Source organism: Symphalangus syndactylus, chromosome 13, assembly GCF_028878055.3.
Source record: "Symphalangus syndactylus isolate Jambi chromosome 13, NHGRI_mSymSyn1-v2.1_pri, whole genome shotgun sequence".
Taxonomy (NCBI): Eukaryota; Metazoa; Chordata; class Mammalia; order Primates; family Hylobatidae; genus Symphalangus; species Symphalangus syndactylus.
Window position 1 is genome coordinate 120,121,489 of NC_072435.2, and position 24,589 is coordinate 120,146,077.

General features: G+C 57.8%; 1 protein-coding gene across 37 annotated transcripts in view; it reads right to left on the minus strand.

The window, feature by feature from the left end:
• Positions 1-1,512: 1,512 nt before the first annotated feature.
• The window catches only part of NCOR2 (nuclear receptor corepressor 2), a 240,969-nt gene continuing 217,892 nt past the window's right edge, over positions 1,513-24,589 (minus strand). For 13 of the 37 annotated variants that reach the window (XM_055239207.2, XM_055239216.2, XM_055239213.2 and 10 more), the window contains 18 exons: positions 24,248-24,534; positions 22,292-22,646; positions 20,671-20,892; positions 19,485-19,736; positions 18,277-18,426; positions 17,967-18,116; positions 17,661-17,877; positions 13,884-14,425; positions 12,708-12,857; positions 12,360-12,505; positions 11,668-11,861; positions 11,325-11,423; positions 10,207-10,356; positions 9,395-9,543; positions 7,905-7,958; positions 4,470-4,694; positions 3,241-3,420; positions 1,513-2,679 (listed from right to left, as the gene is read on the minus strand). In XM_055239207.2, the coding sequence (XP_055095182.1) occupies positions 2,498-2,679; positions 3,241-3,420; positions 4,470-4,694; positions 7,905-7,958; positions 9,395-9,543; positions 10,207-10,356; positions 11,325-11,423; positions 11,668-11,861; positions 12,360-12,505; positions 12,708-12,857; positions 13,884-14,425; positions 17,661-17,877; positions 17,967-18,116; positions 18,277-18,426; positions 19,485-19,736; positions 20,671-20,892; positions 22,292-22,646; positions 24,248-24,534 (3,704 nt within the window). In that variant the 3' untranslated portion in view covers positions 1,513-2,497. The remainder of the gene's footprint in view (positions 2,680-3,240; positions 3,421-4,469; positions 4,695-7,904; positions 7,959-9,394; positions 9,544-10,206; positions 10,357-11,324; positions 11,424-11,667; positions 11,862-12,359; positions 12,506-12,707; positions 12,858-13,883; positions 14,426-17,660; positions 17,878-17,966; positions 18,117-18,276; positions 18,427-19,484; positions 19,737-20,670; positions 20,893-22,291; positions 22,647-24,247; positions 24,535-24,589) is intronic. The other 24 variants (XM_063614592.1, XM_055239222.2, XM_063614598.1 and 21 more) reach the window with 22 other exon arrangements.

A 24,589-nucleotide genomic window follows, 5' to 3' on the forward strand; every position in this document is an offset into this window, starting at 1 on the left:
CCAGTGCACTCCCCATGCCAGGGCACCTGTAGCTATACCTGGGGACCAGTGGGCAAATGAAGTCTCTCTGACGCCCTTCCAGCTCAGCCACCCAATCTGGCTCCGGGGACTGACACTGCACACAGGACCGGGCACCAGGTGGGGTGTCAGGCTTTGGGGGAGTGTGGAGGGGCAGCCGTGCTGCTGTGGCAGCATAGGGAAAGGGCAGGAAAATGAGGGGGAGGGCCAGGCCACTGGCACCAAGGGACAAGGCCAAGGGCGACTGGGTCAATAGCGAAGAACTGTGGCCATTCCCGTGTTCCACTCTGCTCCAGAAGGGATGCTGCGGGCACAAGACAGGGCACACCCAAGATGTGGTACACCTGAACCCAAGAAGCACCTGAACAAGCTGGCAGAGGTTGCTCTCTCTCCTGCCTGTATTCAAAACACACCGGGACATCCCCTTTCATGATCTCTGTGGGCAGGGATGGCATTAAAAGACTCCAATTAGGAAGTGATGGCCATTCTGGACTCCATGGATGTGAATATTAGATACCTTCACTATGGGTGTGAACACCCAACACCCTCACCCTGCGTATATTTGATACTCTTGCCATGAGTGTGAACATCTGACATCCTCACCATGTGTGAATACCTGACATCCTCACCATGAGTGTGAACATCTGACACCCTCACCATGGGTGTGACTTGACACCCTCACCATGGTGTGAATACCTGACACACTCACCATCGTGTGAATACCTGACACACTCACCATCGTGTGAATACCTGACACATGGGTGTGAACACCTGACACCCTCTCACCATGGTGTGAATACCTGACACATGGGTATGAATACCTGGCACCCTCTCACCATGAGTGTGAACATCTGACACCCTCACCATGGTGTGAATACCTGATACCATGAGTGTGAACATGACACCCTCACCACGGTGTGAATACCTGACATCCTCACCATGAGTGTGAACATCTGACACCCTCACCATGGGTGTGAATACCTGACACCATGAGTGTGAACATGACACCCTCACCACGGTGTGAATACCTGACACCATGGTGTGAATATTTGACACCATGGTATAACACCTGACACTCACCATGTGTGAACATCTGACACCCTCACCATGGTGTGATACCTGATACATGGGTGTGAATACCTGACACCCTCTCACCATGAGTGTGAACATGACACCCTGACCATCGTGTGAATACCTGACACGCTCACCATTGTGTGAATACCTGACACATGGGTGTGAACCCATGTGAACATCTGACACACTTACCATGGGTGTGAACACTTGATACCTTCACCACAGATGTGACTATTTGATGCCCTCATGGTGATGTCCTTACCAAGGGTATAAATATTCAACTTGCAAAAGGATCCACTCCCTGGTGACTCAGGAGGATGTGGCCTTGGCCCTCCAGGGGTATCCTCCTGCTGTCCCCTGAACCCCAGCTGCCTGCCCTATTGGCTGCCCAGTCTGAGGTAGAGAAGAAACCTTTGTAAGTGGAGTATAATTTGCTTTTTAATTAGAACGACGTGTGTAAATGACAGAATACCACCACCCTGTGCAGATGGCGGCCACAGAATACGCATCGAATTCATTCTGCCCAAGGAAGGGAGGGAGGGAGGACACAGCGGGGCGTGAGCCAGCAGTCCCCGCCCCCTTGGTCCTGCGAGTGATGGGGTCACTGACTGTCGGCCTGCACACGCCTCTTGAACGGTAAGCAGGGATCAAAAGCACAGCAGCAGTAATACTGGGTAAGTCCTTCCTTGCGTAAAACATCTGAATTAATTCATTGAAGGTATCAAAAATATACCCTGTAAACCAATACATCATTTACATCTGCCTTTCCTTCCCACCGCTGCGGCAACGATGTGTGAAAAAAACAGTCCAGTCCTCGGAGCATCCATTTGCCCCAGGCCGCACCTGGCCCTTTTGTCCGCCCACCTGGCCTGACTTGGTTTCCAGCAATCTCGTTGGCTGGGGCAGCCTGTGGGGACCGGAACGAGCGCACTGGGGGCTGGACAGGGCCTGCGTCCATCTGTCCAGAGCGCTAAGCGGGATGGGAGGCGGAGGGAGGGCGCGGGGGCTGCGAGCTCAGTTTAGACTTTGGTTCCAAATGCATTTGGGGGAGGCAGTGGCGTGGAGGTGCGTGGTCATCCTGCTTTGGGTCCCTGGCCGCCCCGGCCGCCTGCGTGTGGCTGCCACACGCCTGCCGTGCCCCCTCCCCGGCCCCTTCCCCTCCCTTCCCGAGCACCAGGTAAACATCCCCTGAGTAAGGTCTGCACAGGGCCAGCCCGGGGCGGGAGTCTTAGTTAAGGCTTTAGACAGGCAAGGATGCCGGCTCTGGACGGACGGATGGATGGAGGCGCAGGCGGACTCAGGGGCTCCTTCCTCGGTGGGGGGAGTTGGCAGCCACCCTGCTCCTGCCGGGCTGTTCCTGTGGCTCGCTGGGACCTGACACCGCCCCCCCTTCCCCCGTTCTGAGTCACTCGCTGTCGGAGAGTGTCTCATACTGCGAGCAGAGCAGTGGCTTGGGCTCCTCGTCCCAGGCGTGGTGGGCGCCAGCGAGGGGCCCGCTGCCCGCGGGGAGGCCCGGTGGGGGTGGGGAAGCCATGACACCCGCCTGCAGCCGCATGATCAGGGGATTGTAGGGGAATGGTGTGGAACCTGCAGGAAGAAGCAAAAGATGCCCAGGAGGCCTCTGTGAGCCCGGCAACCCCTGCTGGCCGCCTGCCCACCACACCGGGAAACGGAGGCCTCAGCGTTTCTGTCCAACAGCCTTCCCAGCCCTTTCTAATTGCGAACAGGTCTCAGAACCGTCTGCCTCTCTTCACCTGTTCTACTTCCGTCCCCGTTCACACCCTGCTGTCTTCTGCCTGGACTATAGCAGTAGGTCTGTTCTCCCAGGGGCCTTCTGACCCTGTTAGATCAGCATTTCCCTTCCGAAAGCCCTCCATGGCTCCTCACTACCCATCAAAGGAAGTCCAGGCTCCCCTGGATGGCCCACCAGGCCCATGTGATCTGGCCGGCCCCAGCCACACCCTTTTCCTCTGCCTGTGCCCCTGGAGGAAGCATCCTGACGGTTCGTGGACAGCGTTTCCACAGAACAGGCCCGAGTCTGAGCTCTGCGTGCAGCAGGCCCTCAGCCTTCAGTGCCCCGGCAGCAGCATTCACAGCCCGGTGTCGGGGGGCTCGGTGAGCCCAGCCCTGTCCCCACCTGGTGCCCACCTGCGGACGAGGGCCGGTCCTCCCACACACGGTTGGTGAGCGGCGTCCGGCGGTTGCAGTCTCCCTCCGAGTGCACTGAGGAGACAGAGGGTGGCCGGTCCCCAGACGCCAGGCCCGGGGCTGGGGACTTGGCTTTTCGGCTGCTGGGTCTGCCAGAGACCTTGGCCTTCCCGCCGCCACCTGCAGGGGGACAAGATGGGAAGGGGCTGCGTTGGGCAGTGAAGACAGCACTGACACTGCGGTGGGGCCACAGGGGCGGGGTGAGGTCCTGCCACGGGCCCTCCAAAGAGGGAGGGAGAGTGGCGACGTGAACCCCTCCTCCCTGCTGCCCGCCCCAGCTGGGAAGCCAGGGTTGACCAGATGGCCAGCCATGAGCCCGGAGGGTAGAGATGAGTTTCTGCTGGGCAGGGGGAGGTGGCTAAACTGTCTGCTGTTTGCAATAACCCCCGGGCTGTCCTGCAGCGACCCTAGCCCCAGGGGCTGGAACCCTAAGCATGAAGCTGGGCTTCCAGTTTTAGTGTGGCCCCAGGACCATGCTAAGGCTAGGCAGGATCCAGGCCCCGTGCAGAGAAGTCAGGACCCCTGAGGCCAGGCCTGACCCCCACAGAGGCTCCAGAAGCTTCTTGGGGCCTCGGTGTCCAGGTTGGACAACTGCAACTCTCTCCTCAGCTCCCTGCCCTGATACAGAGGGTATTTATGGGGAGCCAGGCAGATGGGGGGCTGACCCCTAAGGCTCCCTGACTCCCAGGGCTGAGACAGACCCTGGGCTTCTCCCCACCAGGCTAAGGGGCAGCTGAGGACACATAGTGGGCCTGGCAGATGCTGAGTACAGGCCTGGCTGCCATTCCCCTGTCCACACAGTGTGGGTGGGGCTTCACTCCAGCCCGGTCTCCCCCAAGGAGACAGAAGGGCCAAGAAGCCGGTTCCCCGCAGGGAAGAAGGCAGGAGGACTGGGGGGCGGACGGCAGTGTGAGTGTCCGAGGGAGGCGGCAGCGCTTCGGGCCTAGTGGGCAGGAGGGCCGGGGCTGGGGGGCAGAGGGTGCAGACACTTGGGGGGTGTCAGCCCAGCTTCAGATTAGCAAACTCCAGAACGAGGTCAAACACGCACAAAAATAAAGTCACAAGCTCCAAAGCTCGAGGAGGGGGTTGTCAGAGGAGCGCGGAGGAGCGAGGATTAATCACACCGGGGGTGGGGACAGACGGGGGTGGGGCGGGGGTGGCCTGCAGACCTGGCGAGGTGAGTGTGTGGTCACTCCGTCCGTCAGCAGCGGTTATGGGTATAGCAGCGGGCAGGCTGGCACTGGCATTCAGAGGGTTAAAAGCATTGGCGCTGAGCGGCGGGGACTCTTCCCACTGGTCATATTTACCCATGAGTGCCTTTCTAATTATGGCCTCCAGCCCCATGTTGGTGCTGGCATGTTCCTGCACCGCCTGGCTTCTATAGGTCATAAGGCCTGGGAGAGAGAGACAGACAGACAGACAGACACATGAGGGCCGGGGAGGGGGAGCCAGAGGGGCGACGGAGAGAGAGAAGGGAGAGAGAGGGAAGGAGGAGGAGGAGGAGGAGGAGGAGAGAGAAATACACAGTGAGCACATTTCGGCAAAGCAACATATTTATTTCCCTATCCCTCCCCACCCTTTTTTTCCTGCTGGGTGGTGATAAAAGGAGAGAGGCTGGTTTCTTCTACCTGGGGCCCCGGAAGCTCTTGGGCGCTGCCAGGGAGGTGGGGTAGGGGAGGTCAGATGCCCCCGCCAGCCCCTATTCTCATTCCTATTCTGTCCTCTAGGAAATCACAAGCCCCGTCTGCACCTCCAATCCTAGCTGGGGCTGGTTTTTTTTGTTTGTTTTTTTGTTTTTTTTTAAATCCCAAGTGCCCTTAATGGAGAGGGTGGGAGATGGGAGGGCTACCCTGGTTGGGGAACAGGCTGCTAGAAAATTGGGTCAAGCCAGAGCTGGGGGCTGGCAGGGGGCCGGGTAAGGGACTGAGAGAGAGAAGGTGACCAGACGGTCCTCCCGCTGCCCCACCTCCACCTGTGTGGCCTGGGACGTGCAGCCCCCTGCCTCCCCACCAAGCTGGGCCTACTCTCCTCCCTCTGCCTCTCCCCACCCAGGAGCCATGAGGAGAAAGAGGTGCAGAGACGGACGCTGAGGGCGGGGTCGTAGCCATGCAGTTACGGTGCGTGCAGGGGACAGGGCAGAGGTAGACACAATCACAGGACCAGCCCTGGTCCGGCCCCAGCTGGCCCAGCTGCCCAGTCCCAAGGACAAAGTGGTCGAATCAACAAACCGGTCCCAAGAGGATGCTTCCAGAACACCTCCTGACAATCAGGGGAACCTCCTTTTCTGTTAACCACATTTCCTTTCCCTTTTTTCTTTCTTGTGAACCATGTGGAGGTGGGGGACCTTTGCAGACCCCCTGTAGGTGCTGTCTTTTCAGAATTTTTGTTAAACCAGACTTTGCTTTCAAAAGCCGCCAGTGAATCCCCATCCCACCGTGCCCACCACGGGGCAAGAGTTTCATCGATTTTTAAACTTCTCCTCTGAATGAATCGTACGGATACAAAGCGGTCAAATTGTCTGACCACTCGCTCCTTTGTAAACTAAACCGAGGCTTCCATGAGGTTGCAGGTGACGCAGATGCTTTGAAAATCACGTTTCTGTAGCAACTGCTGGCTGCCTGCGTTCTTTTCCCTTTTGGTTTCAAATGCGTTTGTAGCCAGGGATGCTCACACCTTTTCTGCTGTCTTGGCCACATTTCTGCAGCACTTTTGAAAAAACAGCCATGTGCATGAAGAAAAAGCAACATTTCCAACAAGGGTGAGTGCTGAAATCACAGCAGCGCGACCAGGCCTCCTAACCAAGGCCATGAGTCCGTGACCTGATGGAGCTGGCTCCAGGCTTAACGATCTCCATTTATAAAGGTGAAGTCTGACACAGGCTGAGTGGCAAAGACTGGAGCCTAGAAAATTTCTTCCTGTGGACTAAAACTGCATAAAAAGAAAAAATCAGGCTGGGTGCAGCTGCTCACGCCTGTAATCTCAGCACTTTGGGAGGCCCAATGTGGGTGGATCATCTAATGTCAGGAGTTCGAGATCAGCCTGGCCAACATAATGAAACCCTATCTCTACTAAAAATACAAAAATTAGCCAGGTGTAGTGGCTGGTGTCTGTAATCCCGCTACCTGGGAGGCTGAGGTGGAAGAACTGCTTAAACTCGGGAGGCAGAGGCTGCAGTGAGCCAAGATCGCACCACTGCACTCCAGCCTGGGCGACAGAGCGAGACTCTGTCAAACAAACAAACAAACAAAAAACAAAAATCAGTCGAGGTGGGAGGATCCTCAGCTTGAGGACAGGAGTTCAAGACTAGCCTGGGTAACATATCGAGAGCCCGTCTCTAGAAAAAAGTTAAAAAATTAGTTGGGTGCAGTGGCGAGTGCCTGTAGTCCCAGCTGCTCAGGAGGCTGAGGTAGCAGGATCATCTAAGCCTGGGAGGCGGAGGCTGCAGTGAGCCGTGATCGCACCACTGCACACTGGCCTAGGTGACAGAAAGACCGTGTCTTAAAAAGATAAATACAAAATATTTATATATAAGTGTTAGCATAAATCTTCACTGTACCATGCTATGAGTTTGTACACACAGATACACCTGTGTGTCTAGCACCTATTTCAAGATTTAGAACATCCCAGGAACATTCATTTCTAACCCTCTTGTTGTTTCGACCAAATTGTCTTCTTCCCACTGCCTGAGGCTTGGCAATGCCCCCAGTGTCTAGTCACTGGGCAGGTGGAGGTGTCCTAGTTGGGACTCCCATTTGGAGGCCTCGATGACCCCCTGATAATATCTGAATGACTGTCCTTCGCTCACCATTCCCAGGGCTCAAGGCCCAGGAATGTCTCCCAGGGAAGATCAGCAAACCTCTCCGACCTCCATCCCGGCCTTGGCTTCCACCAAAGGACCAGAGGATAACCAGGCACCCACACAGAGGCAGCCGACCCCGAAACTGCCTCAGCCCCACTGGGCCAGGCCTGCCCATGCAGAGTGACCCCCGGAGGCCACACCCCAGACTCACCAAGGAAATACACAATGGGGCCCTCCTAGAGGATGGGGCTCCAACCTCAAGGGACCCCTAAGTCCAAAAGATCATAGAAGTCTTAAGTTTCAGCTTAAAAGTGTGTGTCAATTTTACACCTCTCTCTGCCACACACCTGTATTTGATCTTGAAAAAAAAAAAAGTAAGGCTTCCCAGTTCCCTGGCTGGAATTAAGGAATGAAGGTCTAGCTATAACAAATGCCCGAGTGAACTTGGAGGTTTGTGCTCTGAGCTCAGGCCCACCCCTCGTCCAGACACGTGCATCTCCAGCTGAGGCTGGCGAAGCAGCAAGGTGAGTTTCCAGCTGGTGAGGGTGCATCTGATACTTACTAACCACCCGAGGGCATCTTAACTCCAGACTCCCTGCACAGCGAGGGTCCTTTCTACAAGGGGAACAAGCCTCGCCTGCCTGTTGTGTGACTCTGAATCCTACTGTGCGGTTAGTTCATCCCAGAATGAGGGGGTACACCTGGACTGGCGAAGGCTCCTCCTCCCTTCATGACAGCCGGAGCAGGGGTGGGGAGGGAGCGCAGGGGACCTGGGCAGCCATATAGCAAGGGCTGGATGGGTTACCTGTTCCGGTGATGGCGGGCATATTGAAGATCTCCGTCCCAGGCTGGCCGATATCTGGAAGCGGGTGACAGTGGGTGAGGCCCCCAGGTCTCTGGGAATCACCTGCCCTACCAGCTCCCTGTGTGGTCCAGGCCAGGTGTGCTGGCATCACCTGGGGAATCTTGTTCATTGCAGGTTCTGATGCAGCAGGCCTGGGACAGGGCCAAGTGTCTGCATTTCTTTCTTTTTTTTTTGAGACAGAGTCTCGCTCTGTCACCCAGGCTGGAGTGCAATTGTGCGATCTCGGCGCCCTGCAACCTCCGCCTCCCAGGTTCAAGTGATTTCTCCTGCCTCAGCCTCCTGAGTAGCTGGGGTTACAGACACCCGCCACCACGCCTGGCTAATTTTTGTATTTTTAGTAGAGACGGGGGTTTCACCATGTTGGTCAGGCTGGTCTCGAACTCCTGACCTCATATGATCCACCTGCCTTGACCTCCCAAAGTGCTGGGATTACAGGCGTAAGCCACTGCGCCCGGCCAAGGGCCTGCATTTCTAACCAGTACCCTGGGGATGCCAACGTACCCTGGGGATGCTGATGCTACGGTTCCCTGGACTGCACTTACAGGGCCCTGGAGTTACCAGCCTGGGTCAGAAATTTTTTTTCTTTTTAAGACAATGTCTTGCTCTGTTGCCCAGGCTGGAGTGCAGTGGTGTGATCATAGCTCCCTGCAGCCTTGACCTCCCAGGCTCAAGCAGTCCTCCTCTCTCAGCCTCCCCAGTAGCTGGGACTATAGGCGTGTGCCTGTTTCTTTAATTTTTTGTAGCGATGGGGTCTTGCTATGTTGCACAGACTGGTCTTGAACTCCCGGCTTCAAGCAATCCTCCTGCCTCATCCTCCCCAAGTACTGGGCCTATAGGCATGAGCCACCGTGCCCAGCAAGCCAGTGAGGTTTGCAAGGTTTCTACTCCAGCCCCAGGAAGGGAAATGCATCTGTGATTTGTCCAAACTCCCCTGGCAGATGAGGCTTCTTGGGGTCAGGGACTGTGACAGATTCTTTATGTGCCCACCCACTCATGTATTCCCTGGTGGATCTGCTAACTGCCAGGCGCTGTGCTAGGGACTGGGAGGCAGAGTGGGGCATTCATACCAGCAACCACGTCAATGGGTGCAAAGCCACACTGGTGCTGAGCGTGGGAGGCGCCCGGCCCTTGTGTGGGAGGGACCCAACCCCTGGTCCCAGTATTCATGCAGGTATTCACTGGGCACCTACTATGTGCTGGGTGCTATTCTTCTGTGCCAGTAAGCTCCTACGGAAAGCCCAGCAAATCAAGAAACTGCCCTGGGGCTCCCCAAATGTGAGGCAAAGGGCTTGGGGGGAGGCGGTCAGCAGGGCCACTTAGCTTTCGAAGGTGCACCATGGGTTTCTGCCACTGGGCGGCTCCAGCTACCCAGGCAGGCCACCGGCCCACCTGTGGCCCCATGCTTCCCCGGGAGTCTGCAGGCCCCTTACTGTATTCAGCCTCATTCCGGTTGTGAGTGTTCAGCTTCTTGTTGATCTCTTGCTTCTTGGACTTGACCATGGCGGAGTTGCTCTCGGTCAGCTTGCTGAAGAAGGCTGGTGGCTGGCTGGTGTTGCCTGGAGACTTGGAGCCCATCCTGCTGTGAGGATCAAACACCTCACATCAGCTCACTTGGTGCTGAGCTTGCATGCCTTTGATGACGGGGAACTCACCACCTGAGATGCCTTACACATTTGGAAGCAAGCTTCACCCATGCCCACGCCTGCATCCCCTGCCTGGTAGAAGATCACGGCTCCTGAAATCTCTGCGGTTTACCTGTCCTAGGGCTAGGGGTGTCTTGGGAGACGCCTGACTGTGTGGTGGGCTGCCTGTGACCACTTGCTCCAGCCTGACCCTCTAAAGAGAGCCCCAAGGACTGAAACTGGGTTCCGATCATGCCCTTCCCCAAGGCCAGCGGGCCCAGCTTCCTTCTCAGGTCCCGCCTCACCCATCGCCCCCTGTCTGGCCCAGCACACCTAGCTCATTATTTCTTAGAGGTTCAACAGGGGCTGGCAATAGGGGCCTGGTCCAGCTGAGATCCTAGCCCAAGGCATGCAAAGCTACCACTGAGGTCTCCCCAGGGAGGCTGGGCATGTATCACACCCCCAAGTTGGTGAAACTTGCTTGGCAGGCTTGAGGTCACCCAGCTGAGCCCTGTACCCTTGTCACTCTCCACATGGCACCACGGTGGACTGGGGCCAAGGATGGGCAAGGAGCTGATACCAGAGCATCCCGGGGGCAGCGCATGTGCCCACAGAAGTACCTGGGCTCCGTCTGCTCCCCATCCCGGTATAGCAGCGGGTACACAGCACTCCGGGAGTGCCCTGGCTCCGTCATGCCCTCCGGTGGGGACACAGGTTCAATACCGTCCTCACCGCCACCCAAGACCGACGTCTTGCTTGGCTCCGGAGACCTGGATGGAGAAAGGGCCCCAGATGTGGTCAGAGGTCTCCCTCCTGAGGGGACGCACCCCTCCACTCTAAACCAGGGCCCAGCACACTTTTCCTGTATGTGGCCAAATCATAAACGTTTTAGGCATTTTCGACCACAAGTAATCTCTGGCGCGTATCGTTATCATTTTTATTTTTTTTTAAACAACCTTTAAAAATGCAAAATCATCTTTTTAGTTCATTAATTGTACAAACACAGGGCCCGGGCTAGATCTGGCCCATGGGCCATAGTTTACTGACCCCTGCTCTGGATTCTGGTTGTACCCCAGTACCAGCTACACTACTGTCCCCCAAAGATATCCTGCTGTCTTGCCATGTCTGTCCTCGCACACACATTACCTCCTGCCCTCACCAAAACGCCTCCTTCACCCTGGAGCTCGGGGCCCTCCCCTCTCTTCCTCTTTTGACCCCCAGAGGCCCCAGGGTTCACCAGGGTGGGCGTGTGCGTGAGCATGTGCATGTGCGTGCATGTGCGTGCATCTACAGGGGTGTGCAGGTGTGCACGTGTGTGCGGTGTGCACGTGTGTGTGGGTGTGCATGTGCGGTGTGCATGTGTGGTGTGCATGTGTGTGCGGGTGTGCATGTGTGTGCGGGTGTGCATGTGTGTGCGGTGTGCATGTGTGTGCGGGTGTGCATGTGTGTGCGGTGTGCATGTGTGCGCGGGTGTGCATGTGTGGTGTGCATGTGTGTGGTGTGCATGTGTGTGCGGTGTGCATGTGTGTGTGTGCATGTGTGTGCGGTGTGCATGTGTGTGCAGGTGTGCGTGTGTGTGCATGTGTGTGTGGTGTGCATGTGTGTGCGGTGTGCGTGTGTGGTGTGCATGTGCGTGCGGGTGTGCATGTGTGTGCGGGTGTGCATGTGTGTGCGGTGTGCATGTGTGGAAAGGTTGCTCTCTAGTCATACAGCCCTGGATTGAATCCCCCTCTGTCACCTGCTGACTGTGTCCCTGTGGGCAAGTGAATTCACTTCTCCAGGCCTTAGTTTCTTCATCTGTGAAATGGGGAGAATGCTGCCTATGTCTCCTGGGGGGCTGTGTGCAAAGGGTACACGTGAGTGCCTGGAACCCACTGAGCACAGCATGTACTTTTATCAGCTATTATTCGTTATGTATCCGCTCTGTGACTTCCCCATCTCCTGGAGCCTCCATTTCTTGCATGTGCAATGAGGCCAGGCGGGCCTCGTATGCAGCTGAGCTCGGACCCCGCTCTGAGGCACCCAGCTGACGAAGGCCTCCCACCGGCTGACCAGCAAGAGGCACCCCATCCCTCGCTCACCTCTTGCCCCCTTCGCTGTGGGGGGAGCCACGGGCCGGGGCACCATGGTCCGGGGGCGGGAGGTAGAGGTCACTGGGTGGGCGGCGGAGGTCCAGGACGGGGCAGCTGGCCCCAGGGAAGGAGTAGAGGGGGGCGGGCAGGGGTGCGCTGAGCTGCTGTGGGTGGTGCCGGGTGTAGTCCTGTGTGATGACCTCCTGCAGGCAAGTGGGGGGGCCCAGGGTCAGGCAGCACCCTCCTGCCAGAACCTTCTGGGGGTGGGGAGGGGCTAGACGGAGCTTGGGGCAGAATCCTGGCTGGGGCCAGCTTCCTGGGTGACTGTGGACCTGCCCGCCACCCTCTGGGCCTCCGTGTCCCGGTGTGCATGGGAGTGGGGCTGTGCTCAGCGGTCCCAAGCTGGTAGTTGGCAGATGGCTGATGTGACCGGCCCATGACACTGAGAAACCCGGGCCACCAGGAAGGCCTCATTGCCAGTGAAGATGCCATCGGCTCGCATCACAGGCTCCACCCATGGATTAGGGGGCGGTGATGGTGCGGGCCCTCACCCATGCCCTGGATCCCCCTCCTCACCCACGCCCTGGATCCCCCAGCCACCCCCACCAGGACAGAGGGGCTGTGGGGTTCCCCATCCCCTCTCCAGGCCTGGTGCCCCCAGGTGCAAAGGTGACAAGGAGCAGCAGAGAACACGTAGTTACACTGATGTGCTGGGCCAGGGTGACCACCCGCTGGTGACCTTTGACCCCCGGGGCGGTCTGGAGCAGCGGGCTGGACGAGGGCTGGCTCTCAGGCAGCGGCCGCAGGTGTGGGAGGTGGGCGGCCTCCCCGCCAAGCTTCACGGGGCCTGCAGGCAGAGCAGAGCTGGTCAGGGGGTGTCTGCTGTCCCCAGGGCTGCTGGGCCCAAATGCCAGCCCTGTGCCTTTGAGCCTCCTGACCCAGCCGATTCCTTGGCCTTTAGGCACCTCTGTTTTCCCATCTGCGTGATGAGGCCGTGAGGGTCCTCATCGTGCAGGGCTTCAGGGGCCTGGGTGCTGGGTGGGGCGTACCTGGCTGCTTGGGCCGCAGCTCCCCCTCCAGGTGGCTCTTGTCGAGCTCTTCCAGGTGCTTGGGGAGCCCCTTGTCGTGGGTCAGGCTGGGCGAGCTCACAGGGCTGACGGGCTCCACCCCTTCGGGGCTGTAGCTGCTGCCGTGGTAACCTAGGGCAGGCAGGGTGCAGAGTCAGGCACCGGGCCCAGGGGCTCGGGGTCAGAGGGGCAGGACTGCCCTCCCAGCTGGCTGGGTCCCCGTGGGGTCAAGGGGAACCCAAGCTAGGGGTAGGGTTTGGGCTCCCAAAGAGAGTAAGGCAGAGAGGGGTGTTGGAGAGAGAGAGGGAGGCCAAGGGAGAGGTGGAGAGAGATGCGGAGCCTGGGACAGAGACAGACAGAGACAGAGGGAGAGGGAGACACAGAGAGAGATTAGGTAGGCAAGAAGGGACAGAGATGGGTTCAGGCGGTGGAGGCCGGGCGAGGCCAGCGTGAGATGGGGGCAGCATGAGTCTCTGGGGAAGGAGTGTGTGGGGCAGAATGAGAAGGGGGGTGTGGCTGGGAGTGACTCTGGGTCCCCGGGGCCCTGCCTGGGCTAGAGCCTCGGCCATCCCAGTCCAACAGAGAGGAGCCATGAACTAGGGCCAAGGCAGGGGTCCAGATGCAGAGGGCTCCCCTTTTTCTGGGGTACATGGGCTGGGGACAGGGCAGGATGCAAGAGCTGGACCCAGCTCCTCCTTGATGCGCAGGCCCCCGCCCCGCCTCAGCTTCTCCCCGCACCGCCTGCCTCCACTTCCCCCTAGTCCGACTGCATCCAGGCAGCCGGCAGGTGGGGGCGCAGGCCCCAGCCCTCCCGCAGCCCCATCCCTGCTCCCCGGACACAGGCGCAAAGTGGGAGATGGGGGCGCAGTCGAAGTCAGAATCACAGATCCATTCATTAAAGAAAAAAAAGCAAAAATCCAGAAAAAAAAAAAAAAAAAAAACCATGGTAAAATGATGTGCAAATGATGAGCGTCCCCAAACCAGAGGGGCGGGCGCAGCCGGAGTAGTCGTCAGCGCGTGCAAACCGGCGAGGACGGATGGGCTTCAAAACAAAATACCAAAACCAACAACGAAGAAAACGGGGGCCAAAGTAAAAAGCAGAGATCTGAAAATATCTTTGGACCACGAGACGGGGTGGGTGCGGGCCGGAAGTCTTACCATCGCGAGGGGAGCCGTTGGCCAGCGCACCTCCTTCTCGCGCCCCTTTATCGTGAGCAATTTGACGCATGATAATCGCGTCTATGAAGGTGGCCGCTGTCAGGGTGGTCTTACCCAGAGAACGGAGTTCCAGTTCCTGGATGGAAAAGGGTTTACTTTGAGTCTTTTCCCGGTGCGGGTCCGAGGCCGAGGCAGGTGGCGCCGGCGGGTCCGGGCTGGCGTGGTGAGGTGCGAGGTTCTTCGCAGGGGTGCGGGCGATGGTGGCATGGCCAGAGACGGGGGGCGCTAGGGGCCGGGGCTCCGAGCCCTTGCTGGGGGAGGAGGCGGGCTCCAGCCCGGAGCGGACTGGGGGCTTGGTGAGGAAGGCGTGGCCGGTGTCTGCTCGGGGCCGCTCTGGCCGGGCGACCCGGGGGGCCTCCTTGGGCAGCAAGACGGGCTCCATGAGGGTAGGGTAGACCCCATCGAGGGTGCCGCCCAGTGGGCAGTGGGTGGCGGGTGGGAATGTGGCAGCCGGGCGAACGGGTGAGGAGGTGGAGGTGGACCTGGGGGAGGAGAGAAGGCGGTCGGTCAGGCAGTCATGGGAGCTGCCCCCTTCCTCCACCACCCTCGATGAGTCCCCATTGTCCTGGAATAAATCCACATTCCCTGCTGCTCCCAGAGTGAAACTGCTCCCCTGACTGTAACCTGCCAGACTCTGTGTGGCACGGTTTGACCTATCCCACTCATTCGTTCATTTATTCCTTGCATCATTCCAAAACTTCTCATGAAGCAGCTACTAGGTGCCAGGCACTGTTGTAGACGCTGTGAATACAGCGGTCATAAAACGGATGCAAGCATCTTACCACCTAATTCAGAAGACAGACTATGAACACATTAACAGACATCCCAAGCTCTACAGAGCCTGGTAACTGTGTGGAGGTAGTCAATGAGGTGCCAGGAGAGAACGGTAAGGAAGCTGAGGCAGGGCTAGGAGGTCTCCAGGGAGGGGGCACATGAGGGAGCTGGGCCTGCTCAGGATACCTGAGGAGCTAAAAAAGCCAGGTAAGGAGCGGGAGAGCGAGGGGAAGGACACCAGGGGGCGGCCAGGGTGGGCGCTGAGAACAGAGAAAGCCGCTGTTCCCAGCTCTGTGAGTGAGAAGCTGGGGCACAGCTGCCCCTGCACAGGGCTGGGGCTGGAATGGGAGCTGGCTGCTCCACCTACGCGGCCTTCCCGGAGCCCTGCGTTTCCATGGGGGCACCCCCATCTCTCGCTAACTCTACCTCCCAGAGCCTCATTCATGAGCGGGCAGTTGGCAGGCGCTTGTTTTTTCCATTATATTTTTGAATCGGCTGCCGCAGAGCCTGTGTGTGGAACCCTGCTCCCCACAGCCAGGGATTAGTGCTTCATGCACCTGCTGGGTCTCTGAGTCAGGGGTGACAAAGTCACCACTGCTTTTGGGAAATTGCCATTTTTCATAATTGAAATAATGATTAGGGGAGGGTATGATTTCAGGCTCCCAAGCGGGAAGTTGGGGCACAGGTACTTTTTTGAATGAAAATTCATTTTGGAGGAGTAAGTTGCCTCTAAATAGGTCCTGGAGGCTGGTGGCGCACACCTGTAATCCCGGCACTTTGGGAGGCTGAGGAAGGCAGATCACGTGAGGTCAGGAGTTTGAGACCAGCCTAGCCAACATGGTGAAACCACATTTCTACTAAAAATACAAAAATTAGCCGGGGGTGGTTGCACATGCCTGTAATTGCAGCTACTTGGGAGGCTGAGGCAGGAGAATCACTTGAACCTGGGAGGCGGAGGTTGCAGTGAGCAGAGATCGTACCACTGCACTCCAGCCTGGGTGACAGAGTACAACTCCATCTCAAAAAAAAAAAAAAAAAATGTCCTGGGCAGGGAAGGTGTTGAGGTGTGACCCCCACCCCCCTGGTGAAGCACCTCTGCCCACAATCTCTGGAGTGTGTGTCACCAGAGGACACTCAGGGGCCTCTCTCATCTCAGAGAAACTCGGGGCTTTGTCCACGCAAGAAGGACACCTCTTTCCCTTGCTGGCCTTGCTAAATGTGGGGGACTGGGAAAGTCTTTCCTCACAGCCCCCATTCAGTCTCTTCCTCTCCACAGATTCTATTCTCAAATCAAACAACCTCCCCATCTACTCATCCCACTGCCCAACCCATCATCCATCCACCTGGGCCTCCATCCACTCATCCCCCCAATTACTCATCCAACCATCCATTCCATCATCCACCTAACCCTACCACCCACCCATCCATCCACCCACCCAGCTAACCCAGCCATCTATACTCTCACCCACCCACCTACCTAAGCAAACCACCCACCCATCCATCCATCCATCCATCCATCCATCCACCCAGCTAACTCAGCCATCTATACTCTCACCCACCCACCCACCTACCTAAGCAAACCACCCACCCATCCATCCACCCACCCAGCTAACTCAGCCATCTATACTCTCACCCACCCACCTACCTACCTAAGCAAACCACCCACCCATCCATCCATCCACCCAGCTAAGCCAGCCAACTATACTCTCACCCACCCACCTACCTCCCTAGCCCAACCACCTACCCACCCATCCATCCACCCACCCAGCTAACCCAGCCATCTATACTCTCACCCACCCACCTACCTACCTAAGCAAACCACCCACCCATCCATCCATCCACCCAGCTAAGCCAGCCAACTATACTCTCACCTACCCACCTACCTCCCTAACCCAACCACCCACTCAGCTAAGGCAGCCGTCTATACTCTCACCCACCCACCTACCTCCCTAACCCTACCACCCACCCAGCTAAGATAGCCGTCTATACTCTCACCCACCCACCTACCTACCTAACTCAGCCACCCACCCATCCATCCACATGGCTAACCTGGCCATCTATCCTTTCTCCCACCTACCTACCTACCTACCTACCACCCACCCACCCAGCTAAGCCAGTCATCTATCCTCTCACCCACCCCCCTACCTACCTAACCCAACCACCTGCCCATCCACCCATCCACCCATCCATCCATCCATCCATCCATCCATCCATCCATCCATCCATCCATCTGGCTAACTCAGTCATTTATCCTCTTAGCCACCCACCTATCTACCTACCACCCACCTACCCACACAGCTAACTTGGCCATCTATCCTTTTGCCCATCTACTTACCTACCTACCACTCACCCATCCATCCACCCAGCTAACCCACCCACCTACCTACCTAACCCTATCACCCATCCATCCATCCATCCACCCACCAGCTAACCTAACCATCTATCCTCCCACTGACCCACCTACCCACCTAACCCAACCACCCACCCATCCACCCATCTATCTGGCTAACCCAGCCATCTATCCTTCCACCTACCCACCTACCTACCTAACTCAACCACCCACCCATCCATCCATCCACCTGGCTAATCTGGCCATCTGTCCTTCCACTCACCCACCTACCTACCTAATCTGACCATCCACCCATCCAACCAGCTAACCCAGCCATCTATCCTTCCACTGACCCACCTACCCACCTAACCCGACCACCCCCCCATCCATCCATCCACCCACGCAGCTAACCTAACTTCCCACTGACCTACCTACCCACCTAGCCGACCTAACCCGACCACCCACCCATCCACTACTCACACATATTCTATTCTTCTACCCCCACACATCTGCCCACCCACCCACCTCTCATGTACCTCCCACCAAGCAACCTCTCATCTGCTCATCCTCCTACTGACCACCCATCCACCTGTCCGCCCCTCCCCCATGCCAACCTGGCCCACCTCAGGACCGTGGGCGTGCTGGGCTCCACAGCGGTGATGATACCCTTCATGCCTGTGTTGTGCAGCACACTGGGTCTCTGCTGGAGGGCATCCTGGGTCCGAGGGGAGATGGGCGAGTGCTGGTGGGTGTGGGAGTGGGAGGCGGGGCGGCTGCTGCTGCCCCCACCCCCACCGCTGCTGCCGCTGCTGCCGCTGCTCTGCTCTGTACCTGGTGACAGGCAGTGGCATCAGCAGGGGGAGGCTTCCTGCGGGCCACAAGGAGTCCCGGGGCAGGGGGCAGGGACTCTGATGCCCTACCGGGTCTCCAGATGGGCGCGTGCTCCACCGTCGTGGCGGACGTGAGGATGGACTTTTCCCGATCCCGATCCCGGTCACGCTCCCGATCCCGGTCTCGCTCCCGCTCGGACGAGGACGTGGTGGTTGGTTTTGTCAAGTGCGTTGGACCTCCTAGGAAACCCAAAGGCCAGAGACTCAGCCCCAGGGCCCAAGAAGAGCCTGGCTCTGTCTTCTGGGGTGGGGCAGAGAGAGCAGCGCCTCTGCCTGCCCATTCCCCAGCTGCCTCCCATGGATGCCGGGGTCCCCACCCCGAACTGGGCGGTGGCGCTACCTGGGGAGAGTGGGGAGCTGCTGTGGCGGCTGCTGAAGGGCTGGGGTGCGGTGGGGAGGTAGGCAAGGCGGTCCATGGCGGTGGCTGGGGTGCCTGGTGTCGGGGGCACCAGCACGGGCAGATGTGGCACTTGGGACAGGTCGATGATGCCTGCGGGAGGTGTTGGGCCAGGGCTGTAGCCACAGGGAGGAGAGAGGCCAGGCTGCCCACCGGCCAGATCACCCTCCTGGGCACAGCACACACTTCTGGAGCCAGCAGAGCTGGTGGCAGGCACTCCCTCCTCGGCTCCCAGCACCGGCCATGGAACCCTTTTCTGAACGCTCAGGTTCTCTCAGTCCCATCTCCTCTTCTGCTCCCAAGCCCGAGCCATGGCATCTCCTGCAGCTGCCCTCACTGGTTCCCATCTCAGGCCCTCTGTGCCCCTTCAGCCTCTGACGCCTACACAATCCATTCCCTGTATTCAACCCTCGCTGTTCAAAATACTTAAGTGTGACTTCGGTTTTTGCAGCCGAGCCCCAACTAGAACTTGGTTATTCCAGAAGCATTTCTGAGGATGGCCCTGGAACATGTGCATGCAAAGCAGCTGTGGGCTGTTTACGAGGCAAAGGAACAAACTCCAGACAGCCTCACGTTTTCATCTTTTTTTTTCTTTTGAGACAGAGTCTTGCCCTGTTGCCCAGGCTGGAGTGCAATGGTACAATCTCCAATCACTGTAACCTCCGCCTCCCGGGTTCAAGTGATTTCTTGCCTCAGCCTACTGAATAGCTGGGACTACAGGTGCGCATCACCATGCCTGGCTAATTTTTGTATTTTTAGGAGAGACAGGGTTTCACCACGTTGGTCAGGCTGGTCTCGAACTTCTGACCTCGTTATCCACCTGCCTCGGCCTCCCCAAGTGCTGGGATTACAGGCATGAGCCACTGTGCATGGCCACATTTTGATCTTTCTTTAAACTCCTGAGGCCCCTGTATCCTAAAAGTATACACAGATGCACGCGCACCCACTGAGAATGCAGCCAGGAGCCACACACTGTGCACTCACCTACCAGATGCCAACCAGCACCCACAGCATGCACAACCCCAGGCCACCCACTCAGGTCTGCCACACAAGGTGACCAGGTCTAGCTGCCTCTGCGAGGCCACAGGGGCACACCCATGTCCTTAGGGAATAAGGGCAAACCCTGTGGAGGTGGTCTGCCTGCCACTCACCTCGGGGACCGGCAGCGTAGTTGAGTGCCAGCGAGGACTCGCGGGGCGAGAGGCCCCTCAGCATGTCAGCTCGCTGGGCCATGGCGGTGGCCGCGTTGTGGTGCATCTGCTGCGAGGTGATGTAGTCATTGATGATGGTCTGCCGGTTCTCCAGTGCCGCCGTGTCGGGGTAGCCGCGGATGAGGTAGGGTGGGTACAGGTGCGGGTAGGTGGGGTTGGGGGCCAGGTGCCGAGGCAGGTAGTAGGCAGCGGCTGCGGGGCAGAGGGGAGCTCATGTGAGACCAGCCATACCTAGGCCTGATGGTGTCGCTCTACCTGTCTGGATGCCCCCTACTTCTGCACCCGGACAGCTTCTCCCACCTACATGTGTGGCGGCCCAAAGCACAAACCAGAACTGAGCGTCGGACAGCAGGAAAACATCACGCCAGGACACAAGAGGGTGACTTCTACGAAGGATGCTTTTTGCATCAAAGTTGTCCCAAACATAGGACATCCCAATGCAGATTAACACACCAAAGGGATGCAACTTTTTATTTTTATTTTTATTTTTTATATTTTTACTTTTTGAGACGGAGTCTCGGTCTGTTGCCCAGGCTGGAGTGCAGTGGCGCGATCTCAGCTCACTACAAGCTCCGCCTCCCGGGTTCACGCCATTCTCCTGCCTCAGCCTCCCGAGTAGCTGGGACTACAGGCGCCCGCCACCACGCCTGGCTACTTTTTGTATTTTTAGTAGAGACGGGGTTTCACCGTGTTAGCCAGGATGGTCTCGATCTCCTGACCTCGTGATCCACCCACCTCAGCCTCCCAAAGTGCTGGGATTACAGGCGTGAGCCACTGCGCCCGGCAACTTTTAAAAAAGACTTTCAGATCATGTCTATTTGAAAAATGCATATACTCAAGTCCTCATGCTATACCTTTGCATTGCTAAAGGCACTGATAAGTCCTGCAGGAAAAGAAAACCACTGAAATGTTTAACCCCACATGTCCTGCAAACTACTAAGAGAAATTCTGCTCCAACCTAAGCTGGTCATGATTACACTGTTGGATCTTCCAATCCCGAGGCCTCAGTTTCCCCATCCAGGGGAACCTGACAGTTGATGCCTAAGGAGTCCCTGAGCGAACACTGATGAGGTCCCTGGCCCTGTTCAGCACCACTGCAGGGTTCTGGGGGCCCCAGGGCAATCACCTGCGTCCAGAGGGATGCCGCGGGGTATGGAGGTGGGGTCGAAGGCCAGGGGAATGTGGCTGCGATACAGGTCCACGCCACTCACACCCCGAAGCAGGTGCTCATAGGGCGAGATGGGGTGTGGGTGGTGCTCGGGCACGGTGCTGTGCGGGGACTTGGCGATCTCACGAGGCGTCGACGTCAGCTTTCGGTCCTGGGATGCCTTGCTGGAGGAGAGGCTGCCTGTGGGCGGGCAAGGTGGATGCATCGGGCCCCTGCACTGGCCCCCCACGCAGGGCCTCTGGGGCCGGCGTTTATGGGGAGTCGTTTGAGGGTAGGGACCTCGGGATCCCAAGGACCAGGCCTCTTCATTCACTCCTTCATTTCTTCATTGCCTTAGTTCACTTTTTGCTCACTGACTCATTTGCTTTTGTGTTATAGTTTTTTAAAAATTCATTCTTTCATCCATTCACTCAATCAATAAAAAAATATTGATGCAGCCTCTACTATGTGGCAAGCATTGTTGTGAGAACTGGGGTCACCCCAGTGAACGAAACAGACAGAAATCCCAGCCCTCACAAGCTGACATTCAATGTGAGAGACAGGTGATAAACTAGCAAACAAATGAGAATTACAGAGTGAAACATGCTTGGAAGAAAATTTTCTTTCATTTTTTTTTTTTTTTGAGGTAAGAGTTTCACTCTTGCTGCCCAGGCTGGAGTGCAACGGCACAATCTCCGCTCACTGTAACCTCTGCTTCCCAGGCTCAAGCAATTCTCCTGCCTCAGCCTCCCAAGTAGCTGGGAATACAGGTGTGCACCACCACACCCGGCTATTTTTTCGTATTTTTAGTAGAGGCAGGGTTTCACCATGTTGACCAGGCTGGTCTTGAACTCCCGACCTCAGGTGATCTGCCTGCCTTGGCCTCCCAAAGTGCTGGGATTACAGGCGTGAGCCACCATGCCCGGCCGGAAGACAATTTTAAAATGTCACAGCATGTGATATGAACTGGGGAGAGGGGGTCTGGTTAGAAGAAGCCTCCCCAAGGATGTAACATTTAAACAAAGACCTGAAGGATGGAAAGAAACTCACTAAGTAAAGATCTAGAAGGCGGGGACATGGCAGGCAGAGAGGAGGAGCCATGCAAAGGCCCCCAGCAAAGACTGAATTGACCGAGCTGAGCATGGCCAGGGAACAAAGAGAAAGGGGGCCCAGGGGCTGGGGCTAGGGAGGACGAAGGAATCTGGTTGAACGAGAGGCAGGCAAGGCCCCAACAGGCAGGCGCCCCAAGGCCATAGCAAAATGTGTGAAGTTGCTAGAAGGATGAAAGCAGGGAAGTGGAATAATTTGATTTGCATTTTTAAAAAGTATGCGGGTAGCTGTTTGCAGAGTGGATTACAGCAGGAAGAGGGAGGGGCGTGGGGGAAGCTAGGTGAGACACCATGGCTGTCTGGGAGGTGGCAAGGAGTTGGACAGGGTTTGGAATTGGAGGCAGAGCCCACGGGCCTGCAGGTGGTTTGGATGTGGTGGAACGTGGGTGGCAAGGATGTCCCGGGTACAAACTAAGCTAACGGTGGATGGGGAGGCACAGCTTCTCCAGACAGGCGCCCACCCCGCTCACGCCCATGCACACCCCACTCACCCTCCTGCAGGCGCGGCGTGGGCTCCCGCGTGGTCACAGGCGAACCTCGCGGAAGGTGGCCGGTGAAGGGTGCCCCGTGGTCCTCATAGGTCAGGGGGCTCTGCCGCGGCTTGCCCAGCTCAGGCACGATGACCGGGGCGCCGCGCGCAATGGAGCCCCCCGAGCTGCTGGCGGTCCCCGGCCGGCTCTTCAGGCTCTCCTCATAGCAGGCGCGTTCCAGTGCGCGGGCGTCGGCCATCACGTCCAGCGGGTGCACGGGTGGGAACGTCCGGCCGGGGCTGCCGATGAGGGAGCGTACGTCGTGCTTTTTGGAGCCAGTGGTGGATGCGCCGGTGTCGTACTTGAGCGGGGTGCCCTGGGGCAGAGGGGGTGTGAGCTCCAGCCCTGGCCACAGCCACAGCCCAGACCAGCTGCATCCCCCTTCTGAGCCTCAGTTTGCCATCTATAAGATGGAAGTGACACCTGATGCCTCCAGAGGCAAGGAGACACAAGGCTTTGCTAACCCTGAGATGGGCACACTTGTTACTTAATGCCCTGTCCACCCTGGGCCTGACCGTGGTCCCCAAGCTCCCTGGGGGGACTGCAGAAAAGGGTAAAAGGTTCAGCAGTCAACTCTCCCTGCTGCGAGTGGTGGGCCCTCTGATGATCCCTGGAGTTTGCGAGAAAGAAGCCCAACACTCTCATGTGGGTAAAAAACCTTCCTCTGTTCAGTCTGGGATGCTCCATGGCCCACCCAATGCCAAGCAGAGAAAGTCAGCACCCAGACTCAATGCCACCTGCCCTGAGGCTTTCAGCCCTGGGGACACTGAGGTCAGGGCTGAGGTGTTTGCCCTCCAGACAGAAAGGATGGTGAGGAAATGGGAGGGTCACAGTCCAGAGTGGGACCTTCGTAGCCAGGTCACCAGGTCCCTTGCCTCTTTTCAGCAGGCTTGGGAGACACTGATACGGTGGGACTTTAGGGCTTTGCAAGCAACAAAACTGTATTTAGGGATGTCTTCATTACTTTCATAAGAAGGGGAACTGCCCTTGTTTTTTCAAAAGAATATTCTAGAATCTGGCCCCTGTCTTGGTCATGCGGTGGATGCTTCCAAGGACTCCAGAACCGCCTAGGGGCTGAGAGCCAAACCCTTCCCCTGGCAATCAGGGATCTTACTGCTTCCGCCTTCTCCCCGGCTTCAAAACCTTCCTGCAAGCTGGAACCCCTCCCGGGACACCCACCCCAGTCCTTCCGCCTCACAGCCCCACAACCCCACAGTGGCTCCCACTCTCCTTCCCCTTCACAGGAGGCCACCTCTGCCCATGTGGAAGGACGGTGGCCTTCAGGGGCTTTCCACCGAGCAGCTCCTCATACCATCGGCACGAACTTCCCCTACTGAGCTGGGGCTGCCTGGGGGGACTGGGGCCTCTTGTGGTGCAGCCTGCGTGGGTGCAGTGGATGCTGCGGCTGTAGGAACATCTGGATTTGGGTTTCACAACTGCATTTGCTGCGTGACTCTGGGTGAGTCGTTGAACCTCTCTGAACCTCAATTTACTCAGCAAATAAAATAAGGTCATTAAGAAAACGACCTCAGAGCATTGCTAGGGGGTGAAACAATGAATGCATGCAACATCCCCAGGCCACGCCTGGCCCCTCACAAAGATTCAACAGAGGTAGTTACTCGTGACTACGTCTAGTCCTGTGGCCTTGGAAGCCTGCCTGGCCTCTCTGGGCCTTAGTTTCTCTCCCTGAAGAATGGGAACAATGTGAGTTCAGTGGAATGAGGTCAGGAGCCTCGTGCCCCCTGCACAGCCCCGGAACACGCACAGCCGAGGCCCGGTGATGAGCAGCTGGGTGACTGTAAGGTATGCGAGGGCTCTCAGCCTCGGTTTCCCCATGTGGAGAGGCCCAGGGCAGTGCCCCACAGCCACCGCCACCCCTCCTAGAACTGGGCCCGTGTGCCTGGCCCTGGGCCGTACCTGCGTGATGGAGCCCTCCTTGAGCGGCCGCGGGGCCAGGGGCAGCTCGGGCGTGTGCCGCAGCTCCTCGCGCGGGATCTCATGGATGGAGCGGCCCGCCTCCTTCACCGTGGCCACCAGGCCCTCATGGGCCGGCTTCAGTTTCAGGGGGCCCAGGGCCTGCGTCTTGTAGGCCTCAGTCAGGTCCCGCGGGGGCGGCGGGGGCGGAGGCGTGCCCTCCCGCTTCAGGAGCTTGGCCTCCCGACGCAAGTAGTCCTCCTGTGCCTCCACGTAGGACCGAGGGATCCCTGCCGGGCAGACGGCACTGACCCTCACGCCCCGCCCCGCCCAGACCCACCAAGA